Consider the following 20,688-nt stretch of genomic DNA (forward strand, 5'->3'; position numbering starts at 1 on the left):
TGAGAAGACTGCCATCTGCAAGCCAAGGAGAGGGTTATCGTCAGACCTACCATGCCTGTACCTTGACCTTAGATTTATAGCCTCCAGAACTGTGAGGACATAAGTGTCTGTTGTTAAGCCTCCTAGTGTGTGGTGTTTTGTTACACAGCCCAAGCTGACTGATACAATGTCTGTGTACATGCAGTCCCTATTTACAGAGTGTCCCTTTCATTATTTCCATTGGACCAAATCTTTCAAATAAATGCTTCTTTTTCTGTGAAGTTATCACTGATCTTCTTAGCCAATAATAATGCCTTTCTCTTCTAAATTTCAAGAGAACATTGTCAGCACTTCTCTTTTGAAAAATTTCACTTTTTGACTTAGTAATAGTTACTTGTAAATATGAAATCTTTCCTACTGAGCTGAAGGGCCTTGAAGAAAGGGACTGTGTCCTGTTTACCTTTGTGTCCCCTATAATAATCTAACAACATCTTTAATATATTAAAAATGATAGCTGTCCATTACTGAGTGCCTGCTCTATGCATGTGTAGAATGCTTTCCATGTCTAGTTGGAATCCTCACAATCACCTTACTACGAAGATATTGTTATCCTCATTTAAAAAATGGTGAAACTTACTGTATACTTCTACTATACGAGGTATTTAACACATACAGAGGGTTTAAAATTCATAGGAAATCTCATAAATGCTATGATGAGGTCACAATAAGAAGTGAACAGGATCCCAATTAGAAGGTGAGGCTTAGAAATTCTATTCTTCCCTTATCTCAAGCTGTGAAACCACTGAGACCTTGGGCAAACCAGAGTCACCTCATTGTCACATCCTGGTCAACATGCTCTTCAGCATCATTACAGGGCACAGATCAGCCACATCTGGGAATGGGAACTCTTCTGGCCAATCATAATCCAGATTGAATTCAATGGTTGTTCTTTTGTTTTTGTTTTTGTTTTTTTTTTGGCTAAAGGTATTGTGTCCTGAGATTGTAAGGGCAGTGCAATGCTTTACAAGGTTCCGCTGCATATCTTTCCCTTAGGAGAAGCAAAGAAATAATAGACTGGTCTCATTAACCCCATGACAGGGGAGACTATGCCTGACTTGCTCACCACTGGATCCCAGCATCTGACACTAAGCCAGGCACAGAGGGGACGCTCATTAAATGTGTTGAATGGAATGGAATTGAATTATGCTACCCTATAGGAGCCAGGGGGAGTTAAGCATCACTAGCTCATTTTACAAAAAGAAGTCCGTTTAATTCAGGCATCATGGACCAGCTAGGAGATGTCAAGTGCTATTCAAGATGCTGGCTGGGCACCCAAGGATGAAAAGGCCCAGTCTTTGCCGTCAAAGAGTTTGGAGTCTGATAGGAAAGAACACTGATGCAGCACAGAGGTCTTCCTAAACCAAATAATCCCTCTTGTATAATTTAGGTATAATCCTGGGAAACACATTAAGACCCAGCCTCAAATTTGGTGATTAACTCGATTCTACCCAGGGCTCCGATGACAAGAGTATTTTGATTAAAAAACACCCCAAAACTGAGATGGCCAGTAGGCACATGAAAAGATGCTCAACACTGCTAATTATTAGAAAAATGCAAATCAAAACTACAATGAGGTACCACCTCATGCAGGTCAGGATGGCCATCATTAAAAAGTCTACAAATAACAAATGCTGGAGAGGGTGTGGAGAAAAAGGAACCTTCCTACACTGTTGGTGGGAACAACAGTGCAGTCACTGTGGAAAACAGATGGAGGTTCCTCAGAAAAACAGAATTAGCACATGATCCAGCAATCCCACTCCTGGGCATATATCCAGACAAAACTATAACTCAAAATGATACACACACTCTTATGTCCATAGCATCACTATTCACAATAGCCAAGACATGGAAACAACTTAAATGTCCATCGACGAATGAATGGATAAAGAAGATGTGGTACATATATACAATACAATGGAATACTACTCAGCCATAAATGAAATAATGCCATTTGCAGCAACATGGAAGAAACTAGAGATTATCATACAAAGTAAAGTGAGTCTGAAAGACAAAGACAAATACCATATGATATAATTTATATGTACCTAAAATATGACACAAATGAACCTATCTATGAAACAGAGAGAAAATCAGGGACATAGAGAATAGACTGGTGGTTGCCAAGGGGGAGGGAAGTGGGAGAGGGCAGGACTGGGAGTTTGGGATTAGCAGATGCAAACCAGTATATACAGAATAAACAACAAGGTTCTATTGTATAGCACAGGGAACTATATATTCAATATCCTGTGATAAACCATAATGGAAAAGAATATGAAAAAGAATGTATATATTTGTATAACTGAGTCACTTTGCTGTACAGCAGTAATTAACACAACATTGTAAATCAACTATACTTCAAAAAAAAATAAATTAAAAAAGAAAACTGAGGCATTCACCAGGACAATTCTGTGGGTTGGTTTGACCTAAATAAGGTATATTTACTTATTGCAAAAATTAGAAATCAGGAAAACCAAACTGAATAAAGTCAGGGAAATATCAAGTCAATATGAATTATTGAGGCTTCTAGTAAAAGAAGAGATGTTCAATGTAAATACAGGTAAAAACAAGTAAGGCCTGAGAAAAAGAGATTGGAGTGGGAGGGGGCCACTAATAGTTATACGATGCTTATTTTGTACCTAAGACTTTTACATATATGAACTTATTTCATCCTCATAATAATCCAGTGAAAGGTTAAATAAATTGCCTAAGTCTACATAGCTAATAAGAGACAGGATCAGGATGTGAGTCACACAGTCTAGCTCCAAGGCTTTCTGCTGTTGGCCACTATGCTAAACTGCCTCCCAGTGACATAGGATTGAGAAGGATGATGTGATTGCTGAGGCCTGGCATCTTGTCCTTCGTCCTGTCTGCAACCTGTGTGCCTACATTTCCTTCAAAGTTTAAGGTCTGCCCCTTCCATGAAGCCCTCCCTGATAAGTCCAGCACTCTTACCTTCAGTGCTTATTTGATACCATACATCATGTATTCTGGCAACTGATTCTCTCTCAACTCTCATATTAATTTCTAAATGCTTCATGGTGTGTGTTAATCCTTCCTTCTAGCCAGCAGGTCAGAGCCTCACAGAAAAGGCTGCTTTTCTACCTCTCACAGCATCTGTACCCCAAGTGCAGTGCAGGCTCCATAAAGACTCATCAACCTGTTTATTGGAGATGGATTAAAGGGATACACAGGAAGGAACTGAGCTCATTCTTTCAGCAATACAATGTTTATTATGGAATAAGAACTCATCACACTTACAAGAGAACTGCTCAGCCTTCACCCTCATATCTTCTCAGTAAGCAGCCACCTTCCCCCACCCCAGATAACCCTCCCTGCTTTATTGTGGCAAGTTGTTTTGCTTGAGGAGAAGGACCTTGATCTCTGTATCTGGGCTCCAGGCTTAAGGCTATGTTTGGTCCAAGTGGCTGGGGAGGCAGCATGTTCAGTCCTCAAAGTTACTGCAGCTTTGGTGGGTAACGTTGCCACAGAGACACCTTCAATGGGTTTGGGCATGGCCAATGGCTATTGACAGATTTACTGAGATTCACAAGCGCTGGTTATGAGTTGTAGAGCTTTTCCTAAACAGTTGCCATTTTAAACCAATTGATTCATATGAACTTGTAGCACAGATACTATTTATCGATGAGAATAAATTTCACTGGTGATTTCTTTATTTTGTGGGCATGACCACTCTTCTGTCTCACTAAACGCAATCACCCTATCTCTTATTTTTAGACAAGGGAATAAAGACCCAAGGAAGGGCCTGTGACCACATAAATGATTGGTCTTCATGCCACAGCTGAACCCAGGACACTCTACAGTAGCACTGTCCTATAGAACGTTCTATAATGCTAGAAATGTTCCCTAGCTCTACTTTCCAATGTAGTAGCCAGTAGCCACATACAGATAGCATGACTAAGGAAAAGCATTTTTAAGATTTTTTCACTTAAATTAGTTTAAATTTAAATAGCCACACAGAGCTAATGGCTAGTGTTTTGAATAGCACGGTTCTAGAAGAACCAAGCCAGTTTATAGAGGGTTGCTATTGTAAATATAAAAAGACCCTCCACCAAATTCTTTCCTTTCTTGCCACCTTAGGAGAACAGGACAAAAATACTTCTGTAGGGGGAAGAAAATATGCAGTTGTACTGCAATTAACAAGAGGCGCTCACCTCAGTTATTCATTACCACCTTACATACTTACCCTGAAATTGCTATCCTTGAAACCTCAGAACCTTAGTGGTTTCCTAAACAATGCATTCTCTTGTTTATTTCAGCTGTTGCCATGTTACTGTTGTGTACCAAGTCCAGGCAATAATGAGAGGCTAGCACTTTTGCAAACCCACAGGCTCATGAAAGGAAGGTTCTGCTTATAAAGCATAAAAATGGGGCATGGCTTAAAGCTCAGGTTCTTTAATCTTTGACCTCGACAAGATTACACAAAATATTTGGTTTCAGGGCTAAACTTCATGCTCCACTCACAGGGAGAGTCAACTCATATTTTTAAGGGAGTGTCATTTGGGAGCAGAGCTGCCAGTCAGTGCATTTTCCCGTGTACACAATACAATTTATACACAAATCCATTCTGGACACTTTGGGCCTGGGTATTGGAAGGTAGCTTAAAAACAGGATTCCTGGGACTTCCCTTGTGGCACGGTGGTGAAGAATCCGCCTGCCAATGCAGGGGACATGGGTTCAATCCCTGATCTGGGAAGATCCCACATGCCATAGAGCAACTAAGTCCATGCACCACAACTACTGAGCCCGCATGGAACAACTACTGAAGCCTGTGCACTCTAGGTCCCATGTGCTGCAGCTACTGAGCCTGCATGCTGCAACTACTGAAGCCCGCACGCCTAGAGCCCATGCTCTGCAACAAGAGAAGCCACCACAGTGAAAAGCCCGTGCACCACAGCGAAGAGTAGCTCCCTCTCACTGCAACTAGAGAAAGCCCGCGCACAGCAACGAAGACCCAACGCAGCCAAAAATAAATTAAAAAAAAAATTTTTTTTAAACATAGGGTTCCCTTTTTTTTTTTTTCTTTTTTGCGGCATGCGGGCCTCTCACTGTTGCGGCCTCTCCTGTTGCGGAGCACAGACTCCAGATGCGCAGGCTCAGCGGCCATGGCTCACAGGCCCAGCCGCTCTGTGGCATATGGGATCTTCCCGGACCGGGGCATGAACCCGTGTCCCCTGCATCGGCAGGCGGACTCTCAACCACTGCGCCACCAGGGAAGCCCCTAGGATTCCCTTTTTATAGTAGTGAAGACCTCTTTTCCTAGGGTCATCCAAGGAACTCATGGAATCATCAGAGGCTTGAATGGTAAGAGGTTAAAAGATGAGAAGATGGAATTGTATTATGACTTATGTTGGTGAATGATTAGCTGGGACATTTGTTTTCCTGTCTTGTCATTACTCAGAACTTAAGGTACAAAATAAAGACTTTGCAAAAGACAACATAGTCTTAAAAGAAAATAGAAAGATGGAAGATCAGCAAGCAGTCTTTGCCTGAAGGCCAACATACTTGCGATAGCTGACTCCTACTATATCACTTTAATGTCATTATCATTAGACTTTAGTCTAGTTGAACTTCATGGCTATATTCCAAACTCCAATTCAAACTTGACTTTAAGGGGCCAATATCTGGAAAGAAAGGAGAAGCAACCCAAGTGAAATGGGGATCTTAAAGTCAATTTTGACAACCTCCATTTCTGGCCAGGATGGATTAAAAGGAACCAGATTTACACTTAACAATTGGAAGATTTCTTTAAACATTGAGTAAAGCAGACAAACTTCACAAAGTGATGGTTTTCAGACATTGGAGACAGACAGCATAGAACCCAAATAGAGGCTGGTGGTCTTTCTGAGTTGAGGAGACAACAGAGTTTGGTGTTTCAGAAGGTCAAGGCAGCTAGAATTCGCAGATCTAAATACCAGTAGGGATGGAGTTGCAGAAAGAGAGAGAGATTGTGATAAAGTTAGATATAGATAGATAGATAGATAGATGATAGATGCAAGCCATATTTGCACCCTATGAAAAATTAGCTCAAAATGGATCATAGAACTAAATATAAAACCTAAAGCTGAGAAACTTCTGGAAGAAAATATAGGAGAACATCTTTGTGACCATGGACTAGACAAATATTTCTTAGAACATAAAAAGCACAAACCATAGAAGAAAAAAAATTGATAAATGGACTTCATCAAAATCAAAATCTTTAGTCTTCAAAAGACACTTATGGGTGCTTCCCTGGTGGTGCAGTGGTTGAGAGTCCACCTGCTGATGCAGGGTACACGGGTTCGTGCCCCGGTCCGGGAGGATCCCACATGCCGCGGAGCGGCTGGGCCCATGAGCCATGGCTGCTGAGCCTGCGTGTCCGGAGCCTGTGCTCCGCAACGGGAGAGGCCACAACAGTGAGAGGCCCACGTATCACCAAAAAAAAAAAAAAGACACTTATGAAAATGAAAAGTCAAGTCACTTTGTAAACTATTTGCAAAATATTTACCTGATAAAGAAATCGTACCTTGACCATATAAGGAGCTCTTAAAATTCAATAATATGATAACGCTAAAATAACAATAATAAGCAAAATATTTGAACAGATACTTCATCAAGAAGATCTAATGATGGCTAGTAAGTACACGAAAAGATGCTTAACATTATTATTAGTCATTAGAAAAAATGTAAATTAAGCTGCCATGAAAGACCGTTAATATATTTATCAGTATACCTAAAACTTAAAAGACTGAAAATACCAAGTACTGGAAAAGGAGCAAAAAGAAATCTTTTATAAATTCTTACAGCCACTTTGAAAATAATTTGAAAGATTGTTTTTAATAAGATTAAGCATTCACTGACCATATGACCCAATAATTCCACCCTTAGGTATTCGACCAAGAGAAATGAAAACACAATCAACACAAAAGCTTATATGTGAATGTTTATAGCCATTTTATTAATAATAGCCAAAAACTGAGAAAGAATCCATGTCCATCAACTTCTGAATGAATGAATGAATTGTGGTATATTCACACAATGGAATACTACTCAGTAATGAAAAGGAACCAGCTGCTGATATATGTACTGACACGGATGAATTCCAAAGCATTATGCTAAGAGAAAGAAACCACATACAAACGATTACAGAGTTTAATTCTATTTATACGATACTTTTGAAAAGGTAAAACTATAATGATAGAAAGATGTGTGTTTTCCAGGATTCAGGGTGTGGCTTGGAGGGGACTCATGGCAAAGGGCCAAGAGAGACCTTTTTGAGAGTATGGAAATGTTCCATATCATGATTGTGATGATTGTTACACAGCTGTACATATTTGTTCAAAATTCATTGAAGAGTACACTTAAAATTGCTGAATTTAGTGTATGTAAATTATGTCCCAACAAAACTGACTCTCAAAAAAGGAAGGTACGTAATAGGATATGTAGTGTAATACCATCTGTATTAAATAAAAGGGAAAAGAGATAATTTCGAATATACAAACATACATATATTTGCCAGGATGTGTGTAAAATGTCTCAGGAAGCACATACATGAAAGTTTAGAATAAATCACCTCAGAAGATGGAAATGGGATGTCTGAAGGAGTATGGTGGGGGAGAGACTATCTTTTGTACCTTTCAAATTTTGAACCATGCAAATGGTAAACCTATTCAAAAGGGGAGAAGAGTCAATGGGGCTCCAAAACCTGTTACTATTCAATATGAGTTGAGTCAAAATCCTGTTTCTGTGTGAGAACATCTTTTTCTTTGTTACTCACTATCTCCCTTTTCCCCCATTTAACAAGTCACAGGGCTGTCTAGGAGTATGTTCAGTATATAGTTCAGAGAGCCTCGTGATAATATAAATTTAAGCTGGGGTGGGGGCGTGGGAGGGAGACTATTTTACTGTAGAGGAGAATGAAGCTTCCACGCTTCGCAGGTTAGAACCAGTGGGGGCTCTTGGGCTCAACTTATTCCAACTGTTTATTTTACAGTTGAGAAATCTAAGGCCCAGAGAGTGCAAACGACTTCCCCAACATTGCATGGTTACCCAGTGTCAGAATCCAGATGCGGACCTTGCTCCTAAGTCCTATTACAGAGATAATTTCAATAAAGCAGGTGACTTACAGCACATAGTTCAAAGAAAACATTCAGGTAATATGAATTTCTCCTTCTCTTTTCTCCCCCATATCAGCTGGCTTCTTACCATGACTTACCATTCACCCATCCCCCATCCCCCATCAATGGATGCAGGGACATAGGGCCTTTGCTTGAAAATGCTGATCACATTTCCCAGAATACACTAATAAGCTTTCCCTTCAAAAAAGAACTTAACTACTTTTCCCAAAACAAGTTCAGTTTAATTCAATTTGAAAAATATTTATGACTATGGGCCAGCCTCCACACTAGTGGTGGGAGTACAAACACAGGTGAGTAAGATGTAGCTAGAGAACACGGGGTGAAGGCTACCTGAAGGGTCAGTTCAGTTTGTCCAACATTTATGGAGCCCCCTACGACAAGCCCAGCACCCCACAGGACAATGCGTTGTGGAAATAAGAAAGACATCATCCATTCCGTCAAGGAGCTGACAGTCTGGTGAGTTACCCTTTAAAAAATGGGAGTCCAGAAAAGAATCCATCATCCGTGTCACTGTCCCTCTCCCCAAATATTCTGATTGTCAGCCCCATCCCAGTCAGTTGCCGTTCTTTCTCCCAGTGTTGACACTACTCACCTCCTCTTGGTCACTGTGTTTGATCTGGCTTTCATGTCTATTGTCAGAACAGCGTTTGGTCAATTATATAGATGCAGAAACACGAAGCTAGACCCAGGAACCAGGACATGTTGAATGAGCTATGGCCACACTGTTTCCGCAGGCCATTCCTTACACTGTTTCACACCAACCGCTGTGGGAATCCTCAAGTCCTTGGACTCAAACATCCCTTCTAAGCCCAGCAAATGACATTAAGCACTCAGTGGTTGGCTTCCTGCCCAACTTCAGGGTGATGCTAGGCACGTGCCAGGCAGTCTCATGAATGCTGCAGAACTAATGAGATGAAGGTGCAAACAGTCCACTGAATTCTCATAGAACCCCTTGCATTGGGTGGGATATGTGGGTCCCAGGAGTGGCTGTCCATGTCCAGAGTTCCCATGCTTCAACTCAACCCAGTCCAACCTTCAGGGGCTGTATGTAGTGGGTTGAAGTGTTCCTCCCTCCCCGAAGCTATGCCCAAACAGACTTGTAAATGTGACCTTATTTGGAAAAAGTGTCTTTGTAGAGTAATTAAATGAAGAATCTTGAGGTAAGATCATGCTGGATTAGGATGGGCCCTAAATCCATTAACAAGTCTTTATAAAAGAAAAGAAGAGAAAACAGATACAGAGACGCAGGAGAGAAGGCCATGTGATGATGGAAGCAGAGATGGGAGTGATGCAGCCATAAGCCAAGGAATGCCAGGAGCCACCAGAAACTGGAAAAGGCAGGAAGGATTCTCCCTTAAAGCTGTCAGAGGGAGTGTGACTCTGCCTATACCTTGACTTCAGAGTTCTGACCTCTAGAACGATGAGAGAATAAGTTCCTTTTGTTTTAAGCCACCAAGTTTATGGCAATTTGTTACAGCAGCTCTGTGAGACTAACACAGGGGCTTGGAGCACCGTTCTCATTACAGCTGCAGGCCCCTGGGACAAGCCTTCCTCCCCCACCCCCCATTGCCCTGAGCCTCCCTAGGAGTAACTTATTCCCTCCTTCCTTCCTAATTCAATCATCATTTAAGTAGCCATGGACTGTGTATATGAAAAAGGATAAAAGACAGATGCTCCTTCAGTGAGAGAATTATAACATTAAGTGTTATGGGCTGAGTTATGTCTCCCCAAAATTCATATGTTGAATCCTAATCCCTAGTGCCTCAGAATGTGACTGTATTTGGAGACAGGGTCTTTAATGAGGTAATTAAGGTAAAATGAGATCATTAGGGTGATCCTAATGGTATCATTAGAGTGGACCCCCTAATCCAATATGACTTGTGTCCTTATAAGAAGAGGAAATTAGGACACAGACACACACACAGGAAGGACCACGGGCAGACACAGGAAGAAGACAGCATCTACAAGCCAAGGAGAGAGGCCTCTGAAGAAACCAACCGTGCCACACCTTGATTCTAGCCTTCTAGCCTCCTGGAGAATTCTGGAGACTTCTAACCTCCAAATTGAGAGAAAATAAATTTCTGTGTACTTTGTACCACCCAGTCTGTGGTACTTTGTCATGGCAGCCTTAGCAGACTGGTACATTGAGGTAAGACCCACCCCAGCCCTGCCTGGAGGGGCCAAGAAAAGCTTCCGGAAAATGTGGCGTCTCGGCTGGGTCTGAAAGGATGGTAGGCTATCCCAGGAAGGGAGAGCACTGAAAGAGAACAGCTTGAGCAAAGACCCAGTGTCATGAATTGGCATGAAGTATGCAGGGAAATACAAGTCAACATTTTTCAAGGCAAAGTGTGAGTGAAGAATAGCAGGTGATGAGGTCTTGGCTAAAAGCCTGATGAGGCATGAAGACCTTTCTGTACATTCTCTCATGCCAGCCTTTTTCCTGGGGGCAGTGGGGAGCCACTGTATAGCTTGAAACAGGGAATGGTGTGTTCAGATGTCATTCTGGTGACTATGTGGGGCTTCTTAGGAGGAAGATAAGTCTAGAGGCAGAGCGACAAGTTGAATGACTGTGGTCAAGATGACCATGGCCAATGGCGGCCAAGATGGAGAGATGAGAACACTTTAGGAGGTGAAATTGACTGGAATGTTGGGCAGTAAAGAAGCAGAAATCTAAGTTACTAAAAAGTTTTAGTTTGTACAATTGGTGACACTGCCCACCAAGGTGGTGGGACGAGGTGCGGTTGAGTTAGCAGTCCCTCTGGGGAAAAAATGTCCAAAATTTCCCTTGGAAAATAGGTGGATTCTAATTTGGTGGTATGTATTTCAGAATATCACATCACCTTCCTTTTCAGAGTGGACATAATCCCCCCGTGATGATTCAGGTAATGCATCTTTATTACTCTTTCGTCAGTGTTCTTTCCCATGGTTTCTCAAGTTGCTAAAAGGCTTATAGCAAGCGGCTGACTCCACGGAAAGGACAGGAGTTAGTTGGGCTGCTCAGTCCTTCTCCCCCTCCCACATGGAGACACAAGGCATGAGGACCCAGGTAGGGAAGCGCAATGCATCACAGAGATAGACAACAGCAAGAGTTCATGGACCCTCCTGGAAGCAGCTTCCACAAAAAATTTGCACGGAGTTTTAGAATGTTCCTGGACCTCCTGTAGCACATTCACGAGCATCCAGCACCCCAGGCTAGGAATGCCAATAGGAAGGAAAGTGCCCTGGAAGCGGCGGGCTGGTTAAAGCCCTGGCTTTGCTACTAATTTGTCATCAGCCTTGGGCAAGTTATTTGACTCATCTGGTTTTCAATATTCTTGTTATAGCACTAGGATTCTGTTCTCTCTTTGATTGATGGCATTGATTCAGAGAGCAGAGTAGTTCATACGGGCACCTAGAAAGTGATTTTGGCTTGACTGTTCCCTAATTAAGAGGACATTATGACAAGAAGTAGAAACCTTTGTTCAAACCTGCCCCTTTTTCCATACTCATATGTTTCAAGGGTTCCACGAAAGCATAGTTGGGCACACGCAACTGGCTCAGACTTCCACTTTCTCACAAACGTTTCCAAGGACATATTTGATGTGTGCTTATTACTGACATGAGAGCAGGCTGTTCCTAGGGGTTGTGAACAGGGAGCCCCTTGCAGGGCTCCAGCTATCTCCAGGCATCTAAATGTAAAATTTTGAGTAGTCCAGCCAGGCTAAGACAGACCTCACAAACACATTTTTTTATTGGGAACTGTACTAAAACAACATCAATCAAAACTTTGTGCCAGGGCTTCCCTGGTGGCACAGTGATTGAGAGTCCGCCTGCCGATGCGGGGGACACGGGTTCGTGCCCCGGTCCGGGAGGATCCCACATGCCGCGGAGCGGCTGGGCCCGTGAGCCATGGCCGCTGAGACTGCGCGTCCGGAGCCTGTGCTCCGCAAGGGGAGAGGCCACAACAGTGAGAGGCCCGCGTACCGCAAAAACAAACAAACAAACAAACAAACTTGGTGCCAAATCCACATTATCCCTCTCCCCCAACCAAATATAAAGTACCTAGATACCCATATAGATAGTATATAAATCAGCATCACGTTTGGTAACTTTTTCCAGAAATTTGTCTGTATGAAATCAAGGATCTAAACACTTGGACATATTCAGACAGACAGCTGAATGAACAAAGAACTAAAAAAGGAGAGAATCGTTACACACAGTGTATTTGCATTCAAATGCTTGAACTAATCTTAGAAATGAAAGTGGGCAGATGTCTGTTTTGTCCTGTTCTACACCAGCAGGTGGAAATACTTTTTAATTGGCTTATCCATCACCCTAAACATTGCTTCGCTAATGATATTCTCTCCCAAAACATTCTGTTACACTCAGTTGCCTTCAGGATAAAATCCAAGCTGCTCAGTTTGCCATGAAAGACTATACCTAATATCTTGTAATAACCCATAAGGGGAAAGAATCTGAAAAAAATTATATATGTATGTATAACTGAATCACTTTGCTGTATACCTGAAACTAACACAACATTGTAAATCGACCCTACTTCAATAAACAAACCAACAGCAAAAAACCCAAAGATAATAGGAGAATAAAAAATATGATTAAAAAAAAAAAGACTGTACTCCTGGTTCTTCGACCTCAGCCTCTGCTCTGTACCAATGTGGACCTTCCCTCCCTTCCAGCCAAATATATCTCCTCACATATACGTGCATATGTGCTGTGCCTTTGCGTCTGCTGAGACCACCACCCGGCACATCCCCACTGCTCCTCACCTGAATCAGATCTCAACATGCAAATCTAGCTGCATGTCCCTCATTTCCTCCATGCGATTTCTTAGTTCCTCGACTGAGACAGCAAATTTTTGTTTGCCTCCAAAGCAAATGGACTCAGTGTGTTGCTTATGAAAACTCCCAGGAAGGACCCGGGAGGTGAGGGGACCTATTCTCACTTGTTCTTGGCTGAGCAAAGAGTCTCAGACCCCAGGTGGTGGCAGAAAAGGAAGGAAAGCCTATGAGTCAATAAGAGTGTAAAAACTGAGCATGCCTCTCAATACAGAACTTAAACATTTCCCCACAATATATGTATATTTATTCATTTACAAATTATATTAATGTACTACTGCAAGAATACACTGTACATGTGATGAAATATATAAAATAACATTTAAGAGGACTAGGTTAAATAGAAATATTGCTTAATATTTTTTATCCTAATTACAGTATTCTAACAGCCCATGGATTAGGTTGAATACTCTATTCGGATACCATGACCCCTGGAACAGCATCAGGCTCCTGTGTTACAGCAATAATAACAAGTTCTACTGACAATTCTGTGACTCTTTCCATTATGCTGAACCAAATTATAGAGAGTCACTCTTTTAGACAAAAATACTCCAGGCTATGAGTCTAAGAAACATTTATCAGGGCTCATATGTTGCCTGACTCTAGAAGGACGCCGTTTATATTTTCTGTAAATGGGGCCCCCTAACTTTGCTCAGTGCACAACCTGTGCAACTCTACATGGGGACTCTGTGAGTGCCTAATCAGAGACAGACCCTGAGGATGCCTTCCAAGGGACAGGCTTCACGTGAGCTGAGGGTGGAAAGGCGTGTTGATTTCCTGCTGGCGCTCCCTACCACACCCAAATCTAGAGACCCTAATCACTATCAAGCGGTCTGCTCAAGTGGATAATAGATGGTGCCAGACACGTGACACTGATACAGAGCTGGAGCCACATACCCTGGTCAAAGACTGTAAGAGCTGGAATGGACTGCACTTCAGAGATGAGGAAACTTGGGTCCAAGAATGTTTCATAGTGAATCATTGACAAAGTCGTGTTAGAATTTCCTGACCAGTGCTCTTTCCACAATATTACACCGTCACATTAATATCAGCTAGCAGAACATTTATAATGTCTAGTAACTATAAGGCATGGTGCCTAAAATAAAAATTGTTATTTTATGGATGGTTCAAATTCATCACAATAAACAATAATAATTTAGCCTCCTAAATATTGAGCATTTACTATACGTCAGATACCACACTAAGCAGTTTACATGGATTCTCTTATTCAATCTTCATAACCACCCTATGAGGAACATATCATTATGACATCCATTTTACCAATGAGAAAAGTGGTAAACAATGTAACAGAAATTAATGTGCTAAGCCAGGATTCAAACCATGCAACCTGACTTGAAAACGTGCTCTACAGCATACATATATATACGGCCTTCCATAATCAATGACATCAATTATGTGCAGGACAAATGGTGTTCATTTGTACCATTTTTCTTTGCAACTGTCATCGTCAGATTACTTTTTTTCCTTTGTGTGAAATACCAGAATATTTTTTTCTCTCTCTCTCCCTCTCCATCTCCCTCTCTCTTATCTCTCTTATCTCCATCTATATCTCTATCTCCTTTCCTCCCTCAGTCTCTGTCCCTCTCGTCCATCTCTTTCTTTCTCTTCCATACACACACACACACACACACACACACACACACAATTAGGAAAATGTCTACAGGTCCTTCAAGTTTAGCAGAAAGCAGCAAGAAATTCTTATAATCCTATCAGCAAATTCTGAACTGACAACTCCTCTTGGTTGCCTTACGACATGAATTGCAGCTCTCACTAGAGACTTTTCCTTCACTGGATCTCAGCCAATGACCAAGAAGCAGTTATTTCTTTCCTCTTATTATTTTCAAGAATTGTGTTTCTCTGTCTTTGCCCACAGGACAGTGCACTTGGGCTGTGCTGCATTCATCTCTTACATCCAGTACGTGGGACGTAGTATCTTGTAAATGTTGGAAAGAAAGAAGGAAGGAAGGAAGGAAAGAAGGAAGGAAGGAAGGAAGGGAGGGAGGGAGGGAGGGATATATGAATGACTGTGAACACATTTTCTGGATCATATGTTCCTGGAGAAGAGGTCCACAGGTGAAGTGAGAATAACATCTCCATTCACTCAATAGCTCTTGTCTAAACCCCTAGAGTCAAACTTAGCTCCTTCCCTTCCTTATACTACACATCAGACCCACCAGCAAAACCTCTGGGCTCTCTCTTCCCAACAATCCCAATCGACTTGGCACCAGCTCCACTGCTGTCACCATCGTCCAATCCACCGTCCTCCCCTGCCTAGTTTTTCAAGGGCCTCCAATCTGTCCTCCCTGCCTCTACCCTTTCTCTGCTGTAGTCTATCATCAAAAGGGCAGCCAGAATTTTCCTTCCAAAACCCTCTGATGACTCCCCTTATCGCTCAGAGTAAAAGTGGAAGCTCTGGGCTTCCCTGGTGGCGCAGTGGTTGAGAGTCCGCCTGCCGAGGCAGGGGACGCGGGTTCGTGCCCTGGTCCGGGAAGATCCCACATGCCGCGGAGCAGCTGGGCCCGTGAGCCATGGCCGCTGAGCCTGCGCGTCCGGAGCCTGTGCTCCGCTATGGGAGAGGCCACGACAGTGAGAGGCCCGCGTACCGCACAAAAAAAAAAAAAAAAAAAAAAAAAAAAGTGGAATCTCTGTCAAGGGCTCATCAGGCCTAGGCGTGACCTGTACCCACCTCCACCTCTCTTATCTCCCCCGCCCCCACGCCCCGGCTACCCCTACTCCTCCCACCCCTACTCAGCATCATTCTCGTCCCACTGTGGGAAGCTGAACAATGGCTCCCAAATAGGCCCATGCTTTAATTCCCAGAAACTTTGAAGCCAAAGGGACTTTGCAGAAGTGATTAAATTAAGGATCTTGAAATGAGGAGATTAACCTGGATTATCCTGCGGGCCCAAACTAATCACAAGTTTCCTTATAAGAGGGATGCAGAAGGAGTCAGATTGGAAGGCAAGGGGAAGCTGGGGGCTTCCTTGGAGGCCCAGTGGTTAAGACTCTGCGCTTCCACTAAAGGGGGCACGAGTTCGATCTCTGGTCGGGGAACTAAGAGCCTGCATGCTGCATGGTGTGGCCAAAAAAAAAAAAAAAAAGGTGAAGCTGGAAGCCAGGGAGAAAGGGAGATGTGACATGGGCCAGGAGCCAAGAATGAGGACCATCTCTAGAAGAATGGAGGAAACAAATTCTCGCCTGGAGCCTCCGGAAGGAGCACAGCTCTGCTGACTCCTTGTTTTAGCCCTTTAAGACTCATTTCCGATTGATCTCCAGAAGGCAGGAGAATAAATTTATGTGGTTTGGAGCCACTATGTTTGTAGTAATTTGTTACGGCAGCAGTAGGAAATTAACACACCCGTTGTTTTGTTTTATGTTTCTTTATGGCACTATCACCACTCGGCATATTTTATATTTACTTCCCTATTTGTCCATCTGTTGTCTCTCCCACTACGATGCAAAGTGCTGGGGAGCCAGGCCTTTGTTTTCTTCATTGTTGTACACCCAGAACCTGGCGCAATAACTCTCTGTTGAAAGAATAAATAAATGACATATTTTAACTAAGTAAGTAACAGGTCAACACCCTGAAATGGCCGAGCCTCAATGAAAAGTTGGTTGAACACAGTTAACCTGCATGACATTTTCTCTGACTTGTCTAGACGGGTGGAAACATACACAAATGAGTACAGGTGTACCTGCAGCCCAAGTGGTCTACACCAAAACAGCCCAGGAGGAGAACAACCCCAGAACACCAGCAACAAGCCCGCCAGGAAGATGGTGATCCCCGTCCAACACAGGGGTTCCAGCAGCCCTTCTGCAGCAGAGCTGGGAGGAGGGAGGAGCCTGGTCTGGTCACACACACGCCCTCCACTCCCACGCAAGCCCTGCAGCCCTGTATCACCTGTTTTCATATTACTCATTTCCCACCTCATTGAATAAAGGACCGCAGTGGAGGTGGGCTGGGGGGTGGAGAAGCCAGGATTATGACTGCCCTTCTTCTCACTGAGTGATGCTGAGAATCTCTAAAAAGGAGTTCACACATAGGAGCTGAGGTTGATGGTACATTCTACGTCCACTTAGTTAACAAAATTATACTAAAAAGAATGTAAGTGTAAAGAGTTAATTAGATCCAATATTTACTTTAGGGAACCACGGATCTTAAATAACTTAGGAACCACATGGCACTATCAAGTAGTTTTTCCTGTTGCTTGTACCAGCTAGAGATGCCAACACTTCTATTTCCTCCTACTTCTGTTTGGTTCAGCCTAATTTCTGATGAAATCAACACTTTGCCAAACATGCAAATAATGGTTTGATGTGCCCATAATGATGATGGTGATCATGACGATGATGACTGATTCATCTTGTCTCTTGCAGGAAGTTGCAGGGATGCCTCCGTCTTGAGGAAAATACACCTAGTCCTCACTTTTAAAAAGGTGGCGTTTTTTTGAAACTAACACAACGGTCATGTGAATATAATGGCTGGAATGCTGCTTGAATGCACCTGTTTGAATGTCACCTCCTCTGTGGAGCCTTTCCTTACTCCTTCGTCCACCCTTGGGCATCCCCAGAATACCCACAGCACAATGCTCTCTCACTCCTCCATTTCACCAAAATTCACAACTTGCAAGTCTGTCTCCTGTACCACATTGTTATTTCTTGAGAGCAAGGGCTCTGTCTACACACGCTTCTTTCTCCCAAATGCTCAACAAAATCCCAGGCAAGGTTTGCCAGGTACCTAAATATGAACCAAACCAAACGCTCTCGGTGCTTTTGAAATGGACCTTGTGGTAGAATAAAGGAGACGATTTATACACCAAACAGGTAGAGAAAATTAGAAAATAATTATGTATTAAGTTAGAAAAGAAAGCGCATTTCATTAAAGGAGTTAATTCGAAACCAGAAAGGGGAGAAATGAGTGTTGACTGGGTTTTTATAGGTTCATAGAGTAATCATTTTTGTTGTCTTCACATAAAAATTTGTGTAAATATGAATTTGGGTGGGGAATGTTGGGGAAAACATCATCTTGATCTATAAAGATGATTTGTTTAGCCCTGAAATGATTTTTATGTTTTGATAACATTCATAACCATAATCTTTATTAGAATATCAGTCTAATGCAAAGATCTTTGTTTAAATATACTAAGGGCTAAACATTAACACTGACACTAAGTGTATTACTACTAGAGAAATCATTTTATCTCATCAGATATTTTAGTTATATTGGTGCCAAAAGGGCAAGCTCGGTGACAGACGTAACATTTATCGACCATACATACGAAGTACTATCTGTGACCTTAGAAACGTTAAGAAAGACCATCGATTTGACTTCAACAAGCCTTAGTTTCGTTTTTCAAAATGATGATGATGAAAGAAATTTAACCAGACAGGAACAGGCACTTAATGTCTGTCACAAAGGAAAGGATCTGAGCAACAACTTCTGCTCCCTCATAAGTGAACTCTTAAAAAATGCTTTGCCTGTGGTATAGAGAAGTCAATGATTAGACACACACTTTTAAATGCACTTACCAATTCTTGTAATTTTGAGCGGTCCTGGGTGAACTATGGAACAACCCGTTCCATCAGCCCTACTCTTTAATATATATTGACCCCCAAGGACCATGACACCATGCATCTTTCCCTGGTCACTCAGAGCAAAATAAAACACCATCTGCGTGTGCGGGTGTGTCTGTCAGAGGCAGCCCTTACCTTCACAAAGAGGTTAACCTCAGGGTTAGTGGAAGCTGATTCGTTTTCTTCTGAAACATCAGCAGCAGAATAGCTGGTAGGGGAGTCCTCGCTGGTGGAGAAGGCTCTGCTGTGCTGGATGGTGAAGCTGGAAGGAGAAGTCAGATGTGCTTCCATCTCACTTCCATTCTCCTGGGGCTCCCCAGGTTGAGGATGCTGAGCCTCAGGATATACTTTTTCAGGCAGGAGGTATTCTCCTGTTTCTCGTTGAAAAGAGGCTGAGGTGCTCTCCTGACCAACAACAGCATAAATGGCCACAGAGTCATACCCATGGGTTTCCAACCCAGTGGCATATAAATTGGCTTCTGCCTTCAAGTCTTCATGGACATCATTGTAAAGGGGACCTTTGTCTTCTGCTGGCTGGTCTGAATCCTCATATGCCCTCTCTTTTTGGATTCTGTCACAGATGGTGCTGCAGTCTTCATCATTCATGTTTATTGATTTGGTGGATCCTTTTGCAGGCAGACCTGAGTAGGTCTGAAATGAGGAAAGGGATAGAGGATGCTGTATCACCTTGCAGAAGAATCAACGGGTTTTGAAACACAGCAACTAGCAACAGCTATCAATGACAGGTCCCTAAAAATTATTGACTGGAGACTTTAATCGGCAAACCACAAGTCCACTGGACATGAGGTAAAGCTTAAACACTCAGTTAACTCCTTCACTCCTAAGGATATTTTCAAGCAGACTCTATAGTCTTCCTCATTGCCAGTAACTCCAAAATTCTTCGGATCAACTAGAGGTTGACTTGAATTATCTTCCCAGTATACAATGAAATTCTGAATATTTAGCCATTTGTCACTAAATAGTGTTCCCTCTTTCAATTGCCTCCAAATGTTGACAGCATTCAAGAAGTCCCTGCAGTTCAGTGGAGCACAATTCTTCACAATAGTAACTCATCTACGAATAGCTGAATTCATTACACAAAACAATTGTTTGAGTATTGATACCCTATGATAAATGTGCTACACATGCTCCAGTTAGGTAATGAGTGCCATTTACGTTTCTTATCTGGAAACACCACAAGGTGATTAAATAACAGAAGGAAAAGAAGATAAATGCCCTTGTCTATGGTCACATCAGTACAGATCACCCAAACTAAGGGACTCAAAGATTTATGGCTTTGAGTTTTATTTTTTTCTCTTCGACCCGTGTGATCATCACAGTCAAGACACCATCACAAAGATCCTCTTATGTACAGGATACTGAGTTGAGCACTAAACATTTGAGTTAGCAGATACATTCTCTGTCCTCAAAGGACTTCTAAAGCAAAGAACCGTATGCACAAAGTTGTCTAGTTGATGTCATCTACAGATGCCTCGAATACACAGGCTCTTTGTTTTTTAACCTGGTACTCTATCCTGCTAATTCCTGCATCCCTTCACCCACCACGTACATTGTTCTCTTTGAAGTGACAACCCAGGTGGATTGTAAAGGGACTTTTGTGTCTAGAAATCGTGTAAAAATTGAGAAGCAATGCAACTCTGGTTGACAGGTTCCAAAGCATTTGATGAGCATTTTTTTTTTTTTTTTTTTTTTTTGTGGTACACGGGCCTCTCACTGTTGTGGCCTCTCCCGTTGCGGAGCACAGGCTCCAGACGTGCAGGCTCAGCGGCCATGGCTCACGGGCCCAGCCGCTCCACGGTATGTGGGATCTTCCCGGACTGGGGCATGAACCTGTGTCCCCCGCATCAGCAGGCAGACTCTCAACCACTGCGCCACCAGGGAAGCCCTGATGAGCATCTTATAGACAAAACTTCATTGTACCCTTGCCTCCAATGTTGCATCCAGGAATCTTCTGGAGCGAACTAAAGCAGTATTTCTAGAATTCAAGCTTTTGAGATAGCTTAAAGAATAGATAAAGGGAAAGAGACCAGAGACAGACTTTAAAGTCTATTGATGCTATCCCT

At 42.5% G+C, this 20,688-nt stretch overlaps 1 protein-coding gene across 1 annotated transcript in view; it reads right to left on the reverse strand.

Moving 5' to 3' along the window:
* The window catches only part of CLIC5 (chloride intracellular channel 5), a 164,984-nt gene extending 145,770 nt beyond the window's left edge, over positions 1–19,214 (reverse strand). The window contains exon 1 of the mRNA XM_032647614.1: positions 18,740–19,214. Coding sequence (XP_032503505.1) covers positions 18,740–19,210 — 471 coding nt within the window. The 5' untranslated portion in view covers positions 19,211–19,214. The remainder of the gene's footprint in view (positions 1–18,739) is intronic.
* Between the last annotated feature and the right edge of the window lie 1,474 nt (positions 19,215–20,688).

This window comes from Phocoena sinus, chromosome 11 (genome assembly GCF_008692025.1).
Source record: "Phocoena sinus isolate mPhoSin1 chromosome 11, mPhoSin1.pri, whole genome shotgun sequence".
In the NCBI taxonomy this organism is placed as follows: Eukaryota; Metazoa; Chordata; class Mammalia; order Artiodactyla; family Phocoenidae; genus Phocoena; species Phocoena sinus.